The sequence below is a fragment of the Populus nigra genome, chromosome 1 (assembly GCF_951802175.1).
Source record: "Populus nigra chromosome 1, ddPopNigr1.1, whole genome shotgun sequence".
Lineage (NCBI taxonomy): Eukaryota > Viridiplantae > Streptophyta > Magnoliopsida > Malpighiales > Salicaceae > Populus > Populus nigra.
The window spans coordinates 19,729,684-19,738,370 of record NC_084852.1 but is presented as its reverse complement, the minus strand read 5'-3'; the positions used below and the strand labels follow the sequence as shown (position 1 = coordinate 19,738,370).

Here is an 8,687-nt window from a genome sequence, read left to right as displayed (position 1 = left end):
TTTTTAGAAATAGAGATCTAAATTCACTCCACGTAAACAAATTACTTAGTGAAGTATAGAACAAATTATTTCTTTTTGTTTTAATTTTTTTTATATGTTTTTGGATTGTTTTGAAGTACTAATTATCAAATAAATTAAAAAATATATTATTTTAATATATTTTTAAATAAAAAATACTTTAAAAAACAATTATTGACGCAATGTCACACAAGTAAGTCTTTTTGTGCTTGCGGTATCCTATGTGCTTGAATTATTATTATTTTAAAATTTTATTTGTTTTTGTGTTTTAAAAGTATTTTAAAAAAAATCTGAATTTTTTATTTATTTTTAAATTAATTTTTTTTTATATTTTCAAATCATTTTAATGTATTGATATTAAAAATAAAATTTAAAAACTAAAAAAAATATTATTTCAAAAACAAAAAACTTTTTTTAAAAACAAAAACAATTAACACGGGATCTAGAAATTAGAATTGTATAAAACCAAACGCGAGGACAAGTTGGCGTTTGTGAAGCATCCATGGCTCGATGCTAAATTGCAAAACAATTACAGTTTGGGACCTGAACTGAGATCTCTACCATACTCAAGGGATTGTTTCTAATCCAGTCCCAAAATTCTATTCCAAAACCATTTTCTTAATTTTTTTGTGATAAAACTCCATCGTCGTTTTATCTCCTGCTCGGCACCAAGCAACGGTCCCTTCTTCCATCCCTTTCAATCACTACCAAATATTAATTCTGCATTTCTACGAACCCTTCCCATCTCTTCTTAATCCCTCTCCTATTTTGAACTCCCGTTTCTTCTTAGAAACCTCACTGACACTTCACCTTACCTTTTATCTCCGATTTTTCTTTTTCTTTTTTATGCTGCCGTTTTAGTGGCCAAAATAAATTAAGAAACCGGATCGTGAGCTTCGTGGTGCATGACGAGCGCATCGGAGTTATTTTATCAAAGAAGGTCCCGTGTGAGCCGAGCCAATTCCGATCTAGGGCTCGAGCCTTCTCTCTCTGACCGTAGTTTTTACCAAAATTACAATCGCCGCCATCACCATAATCATAATCATAACCATCGTCATGATTTGGACGGCTGCGATCCTCTCCGCAGACCCCCCCACGTGCGGACCCCCTGCCACCGGCTGTCATCCCCATCTGTAAGCAACTGAATATTTTTTGGAATTTTAGAGTTCAAGAAACGGTAGCTTAAGTTATTTAATTACTTGACTGGTAACTTATAATTCTAATATTTCTCAAGCACTAGTAAATACACCAACATAAAAACTGCAAATTTTGTTAAATTTGGGATGTGATTTAAGTGGGTATTAAGTGATTTTTCTTTTATTTGTATTTTCTGAAGTCTCAAATCTGTAAATCACTGTAACTTTAAGTGCATGGTCTGGTGGTTAAGTAGTTATGTTCGTAGGACATTTTCATTGCTGTAATCAGTGTGGCAATGCCAGGATACATTCTCTTTAGCTTATTGTTGTATTGTGTCTGGCTTGCATAGGAACGTGCCTCAGCTCGACTGGATCAAGGTACCGACCAGTTTGTACCAAGCAACAATCTCACCGCTGAAACTTTAAGCCGGCCAAGAGTGACTGGAAATGGGAGGCTTCCTGGAGCTGTGCTGCTAGCAAGGGCAAGGCTTCTTGAAAGGTTAAGAGGAGTGTCACTTTCGGTAAACAGGTGATCCAATTTACCTGCTGCATTCACTGTATAATGCACTGAGCATTGCATACATAGTGGTATTTGAACCCACCACAAATTAGCAGCCATCGATGCTAATGATGGTAACCTCTGGCATTTGTTACATGTTGATGCCATCCCATCCCATCCCATCATGTATGTGCTGTTGCCACCACGATTATTGCGGCTGCTGCTTTTGGTCCCATTTCTTATGCCACCCACTACTACCACTACTTGATGTCTTGCTGTAACTCGGAGACACCTGTCTAATTATGTCACACGACACATACAACGTGGATCTGGGTTATATTTGGGAGAAATTATATAAATCATATCTCGATTCTTACCTAATAATTTGAACTTTGCTAATGCAAGCGTGTTAGATCATGGATTTAACTTTAGGAACTGACCTGTTTTTTGTGGTTTCTGACCTGTTTATTTTGGTTTCATCCAGGCGAAGTGGCCCAGCTTCCTTTGGCATCTATAACAGGGAGTATACGCTTGGTGACGAATTGAGGGTTGTTGATGCAGGAGCCTGGGGAACTGACATTTCTACGGGGTTGTTTGCTGGAGTTTCTCCTTTCAATGACTCAACCTTTCAAACCGAAAGACCTCACACCGTGCAGGAATCATGCAAGAAGAAACCGCCTGGTCTAACTCAAGATGCCCTTCAGTGTTTGCAATCAGAGGTATTTAGCTGTTTAGGGAAGGGTATTGAAGGGGGTTCATCTCCGGTGTCGCGGGATTGTAGTATATGTCTCGAGAGTTTCAGTGAAGGAGACGAGCTTATTCGTTTGCCCTGTGACCACAGATTCCACTCTGCTTGCTTGGATCCTTGGGTCCGAACTTGTGGGGACTGCCCATATTGTAGAAGAGATATAGTTGTCTGTAATGATTGACAAAAAAAAAAAAAAACATGAAGTCATTAAGAAGCAGTCTATTTCATTGTCATGAATTCGAGTTCAACTGCATTAATTTTGTTTAGTGATCTGAATAATTCCTGGTTAATAGAATGCATCGGAGTTGAATGGAAAAGAATTGAACATAATTGATGTTTTGGTTTAACGTATTGTAGTCTGAACGATAAAGATGTTCGCTTCTTTCAACTCTCTAGCATCCTTCTATGGAGCTTATAATGCCCATGAATTTAATTGGCCAAGATTTTACTAGCACCCCCTGCATTTTTTATTCTGCAGTTGCAGTTTTTCGTAAGTGATTTAGCTCGGCATGTATTTTTTTTCACGTTATTTCTAAAAAGATGAGAGCTTATGAAGGTTCATACGAATACCTAAACTCTTTTGTTTAACTTAGATTAATTAAGAAGACAGGGTAGTAAATTTATCCACTAAACTGGGTTTACCAAATAATTGTTGACCACCCGAATATTTTTATTCCAATAAAAAAGATTGATCCTATATGGAATATACGGAACATGGTACTGATTTGCTAAATCTAATTTTTAGGCTTTAAATTACGCAAAGCTAATGCCCACCTTGGTAATTTTTAGGGGTTTTCATTTGGGGGCAATTCCAGCTTCGAAGTCCTTGGTCACCAGGCGAATACTCCATATAAAGACACCTTAATGCCTGTCATCTTCAAATTGCCACTGCCACTTAAAATACCAGGCAGCACCACTCAAGTTTTGATAGTTCTCGTTCGCATTGAAATGGCTTGCTCTTCCTTCCTCCTTGGCCCACCAGAGATTCACCACTGCCCCCATCCACCATCACCATCGCAACCTCCAAAGAAACAACACTTTCTTCAAAACCACTAACAGAGTCTTCCGTGTGGTACCCTCAAATTGGCATCCCCTCCCTAACCCCCTGGAATGACGATCCAAGTACCACTCTCAAGCTCATTTGCCATCTTGGGTTAGCCTTCATCAATGGCAAACTTAATAACGATGCATTCCTTACGTCAGTTCTTTGGCTTCATGAGAAAGATTCTTTACTTTCTTGAGTCGCGTATTCTCGCAGCCCTTGCACAACATGGGTACCTGAAAGATCTTCCTGAGATCTTGTATCGAATCTTGAAGTTAGAGATGGAACGTAAAGCTTACAGCAGAGAAGGTCCTTTGTTTCAAGAATCGGGTTTGAAAAGTGAGAACCGGGGTGGTGAAACTGAGATGGATAAGGAGAAGAGGAGGGTTTTGAGGAAGGGGAAATATATGTCTTGGGCTAGAATTGCAGCTCCTTTTCACCTCGAATTTGAAAGATATCAGTATTTGCACATCAGCATTGCAGATACTGATATCTGAGAGGTGATTTGAGTTTTCCAGCAAGGCAATTCAGTGGAGTGACGATGGTTAATGGGTATTCAAATGATTCACTGGCAGCATTGCTGGAGAGAGGTGTGGTTCCATTGCTAGAACATTTGGTGAGATTAGTCAGTCCTGGTCGTGTTATGAAATCAGCCATTTCTAGAGAGTTGAATGGTATATAATTGGTGGATAAACAAACACTCAACTTGGCTTTCAGTTGTACGTCCACGATATTTTGTGCAAATCTCTTGATCAAATTCCTCTTCTCAAATAGAAAAGGCTAATTTGATGTAGCATTTGCTCACATTAGAGTTCACGACTAGAGAGAACAAATTAATGAAATCATGTTTTCTTAGAGTTTCCAATTAAATCCTTCTTGTTAAGAATATAAAGAGATAAAAAGGTCCTTGGACTTATTGCCAATGTTTCCGATGCTTTGATCCTCAGTTCAAGCCAGTAAATCGAATATGACATCAGATGCTTTGTGATTATTTGTCCTTGCGTATTTTTGAAGAAATATTTAGAGGCCACCGCTTGTTTAATTGGATGATAAGAGTGTTGAGCTTGCATTCTCGAAATAAATGACAATTCTTGCTTATTGAAGAGATGAGCTGAAACTTTATGATCGGCTGGAAGATTCGTATAAGCCAGAGTTCGTTGTTATTCTCCAGAATTGGGGCCTTCTCAGATCATGATTTGGTTGTTAGATCAAATGGATAGGTTCTTTTGCGTTTCTATATATTACATCAGACATATGTTGTTTTGTAGCAGGTATAATCCAAGCAAATGATTTGATTAAAAGAAATTCTTCCAATCCAAAAATAAACAAAGTAGACATGAACATAGAGCGAGAGTTCGTGCCTTGTCTCATGCTTAGTCCTGCCATGGTCCGAAGCATGTTTAAGAGTGATGGACCCAGCAGAGTGAACTCTTAAGAAAACAAGAAACGGAAAAGAACGTAGAAATCTGAATGCTTCAACATTTTTCCAAGCAAGCTAGTTTTTGTCTCGTATAGTTTTGGATTTTAGTGACAAGATTGAATCATTTTATGTTTCATGGCCATGGATTCAACTGCAGAATCTGGAATTTGATTTGATTTTTTGGAAGAAGAAAATACAGCGGGGTTCATTGAACAGGGTTCTTTAATTTTCTTGATGGAACGAAGGGGCAGGGAGAACTTGATTCTGAAATAACTAGTCAGAGATTATGGAATGCAAAAGGAAGTTCTTGTGCATATAGAGTTCGCAATCGATTGCAAAAGGAAGTTCTTGCTCCATCGCGCTAAAGCCCTTAAGGAATCCAAAGAGATTCAAGCTCCTGTCAAAAGGCAGGGCTTACTTATATTGCCATGAAAGCATACAAGAAGCTAGTTATGGAGCCTGATGAGAGGAAGAAATCCAAACAATACTTGAAGATTGTGGATAGGTAATGGAAGTTCAGTGCATATTATATACTAAAAGAAATTAAAGAGAGTGAGGGAAAGGCATGGAAGCCGAGAGAGAGAGAGAGAGAGTTAATGGACAATCTATTTTCTTCGTTTGAAACTTCGTTTTTTTCATATCACAGGAAACTGACAACATCACATATATATAGAAACTAAGATATGCAGCCCATGACCACATATTTTGGTCTTACACAGAGGAGCTATCGGAGAAACTTCAACATGCATCGCATGTAGCCCCACATCTTGACTTTGCATCTCATGCTATGCACTTACTTAGAAGATACGGAAAATATAATGTAGTTTTTTCAAAAATCTTACTGGAAGAGTGTCACTTTCAACAGTAAGTATGGAACATGGACAGATGATGATGGAATGCAGCTCCCTCACCCAAGTATTCATTCTGACGAACAAGAAATCTGAAATTGAAGAGCGCTACTGGCAGAGACTTACAGAATTGTTCTCAAAGAACGAGAAGTTGGAGAGTTGTATTGCTGTATGTGATATTTCTGAAGGCGTGAGGGGCACAATTGTGGACGAATTTGGTGTCTCTATGGGCTATTAATTTATGAGGTTATCTATAACCCGTGGAGAGAAAAGATTTTCACATTCAGTGATCATCCTAAGCTCTGCAAGATCAATGTTCTTGATGGGAGATTATCATTCTACAAATGATTACACACAGCAAGAGTAGATTTTGACAGAGAAGAGCTCGGCTCCAGAGATGGAAAAGATTTTAAGCTCTGCAATTAGCAGGGATGAATTGAAGAATCTAGCTGTGATGGATTGATGAGCTGATAAACTGAACATTATGTGTCAGCTCAAGATTTTTCATTTTCAAGTTCAAGTACTGAGTTTTCCATTATTCATTTATCTCCTAGCATGGTCAATGGTTTCCCTTCTCTTTTAGCAATACTGAAAGTTAGGCATGCTCTGTTTTTCTTTCTTCTGTTACGCATCTCTGATCATACACTTTATTTTCAAGGAATATCGAGGATGAAAACTATGTGAAAAATGAGGATCAAAACTATGTGCAGGGAAACCGTGAGCAGGAAAGTTGTGTCCAAGCTCAAAATCCACTGGCTACCTGCCAAATGATTCATATTCAACATTTAACCGGTTCAGCCGGTTTTCAATTACATCCAATCCCCCTCTCCCTTTTCTTCCTGCACAGTAAATGGCAAGTCTTCGAGATGTGTAAGGTTTTTGTCAATGTTATAAAGTCTGTTATTTAATTTAATTTTATCACTGAAAAAAGAAGAGACCATTACTGGTTGCTTGCATTTGCAGCACTAATCACATGGTCACTAGCATCCTGGAAGAATGTCCTGCGTAACACGTTAATTAGTGTTTTAATCTAGCTTTTTGACACGTATTCTACATGAATGAGATACTTCTTATCTATAAAAAAAATTATATATACTGATTTTTTTCAACGTGTTTTTATAATTTTTCAAAAAAATTATGTAAATTGAAAAGCTAATGCGTATATATAATTAGATAAATTGAGAATTATATATATTTATAAACAGAAAAAAAAATCAATAATAATTACTAAAAATAAAATTAAAAAATCAAGATATTTACCTGATTGTGCTTCCTGAATTTGTTTATTAAAATCAATTTTTATTTAATCAAACGATAATATAAATAGACATACAAATTAAATTGATCGAATAAAAAAAATATTATGCAAGGTTACATATATTAAAAATATTGAAAGTAAATATTTTTTTATTTTAAAAAATAAAATTCATCTATATAAAAGATTAAAAACAATTATAGATGAATAAGAATAATATTTTCAAAAACTAAATACAAACAACACCATTAAAAAAAACTCTATAAAAAATTATAAATAAAAAAAATTCAAAGAATTGATATTAATTGAACCATAAATTTAAAAATTATTTAAGAAAAAAGAAATTGAAAGAAGATATCAATTAAAAAAATTAGAAAAAAAATAGTCCGAATGTTATGGCTTAATTTGCCAAACATGTGCTTCGAGCCATAAACTCAACCAGATTTAATAATTTTATTTCTCTTAAATTTCTATCCGACCCTTTAAAAAAGGGCCAAGCAACAGTCCAAACTCTTAGGTTATTGTAAGGAAAAGCCCAAGCATATGGTGGTCCTTTAAACCCAGGCCTGCACACTTGGGCTTGGTTATATGTTTTTTATTTTTTTAAAGGGATATGCAGGTCCTCCGCCCCTACTTTTTGAGAAAAAAACACTCGCTTGCCAAGGCAAATGACATGTCGTCTATGAGCTTATATTTTGGTCACCACTATGGTAATTGGAAAATCAGGATAATGTCTCTTTTTATAAAAAGAAAAAAAACTTAATTTTTAAGTCATTCTAACCTCAAAATAGTTTACCAACACTTTTATAACACTCAAAACCATTATGTCAACTCCAAATACCTAAAACAATTGTCCAAGAACCCGAAATCAAACAGGGTAAGTTTTGGATTTCTCAATTTAAATCTAGTTTTTAATGCAACATTGAGACTCCAAACAACCACTATAAAGCTCCTATCATCTCTAAGAGTTCGTTGACACCAATAAAACCCATTTTGACCGCCGAAAATAAAGTGAATGGTAACTTTCTCTCTCATCACCGAAATCCGGCAACACATCTCTCTAACCAGAGATTGAAAATTAACATAAATAAACTTGTGTATCTAAAGTGATTTTTTAAAATTTCAAGGGCCTAAAATGTATGAATCATGTTATTTTTAAGGATCGAGGATTTGGACGTCCTTTTTCATTTCAGTTTCTATTATTTTAATTTCTTCATTAACTAAAAAACTAGAAGTAATTAATTTTTAATAAGGATCAAATCACACAAGATAAACTTCAAGGATCAAAATAAATTAGTAGAAAATAAACAGTAAATCCAAAATATTTTATGAGTGTATGAACATTACCTCGCTACAGTAAAATAATAACGCGTCTTAGGGTTCCAGAAATCAATTTGGTTAGTGGTAAATCAGGACTTTATTATATGTGATTAATCACATCTTTCCACAATGACATCGGATTACCTTCTTTACTCAAGCATCAAGTTATAGTAGAGAGAACCCATATCTACCTTGTGTGGTGGGAGAGAAAAAAAAAACAATTTCAAGAATACATACAAGTTAGTAAATTAATAGTTATAGAATATCATGACACGATAGCTCACACCATGAATATATACAATGTATGTATCCCACGTATTAATTTATAAGTGTATGTATCCCATGTATTTTATGAGTGTATGAACATTACCTCGCTACAGTAAAAAAATAACGCGTCTTAA

At 35.6% G+C, this 8,687-nt stretch overlaps 1 protein-coding gene across 1 annotated transcript; it reads left to right on the top strand.

Annotated features, from left to right (window-relative positions):
• Positions 1-575: 575 nt before the first annotated feature.
• On the top strand, positions 576-2,634 carry LOC133693515 (probable E3 ubiquitin-protein ligase RHY1A). Its single transcript, XM_062114741.1, has 3 exons — positions 576-1,151; positions 1,505-1,683; positions 2,138-2,634. Exons 1-3 carry the CDS (start codon positions 924-926, stop codon positions 2,580-2,582), a joined length of 852 nt encoding a protein of 283 aa, XP_061970725.1. The 5' UTR covers positions 576-923; the 3' UTR covers positions 2,583-2,634.
• Positions 2,635-8,687: the final 6,053 nt, after the last annotated feature.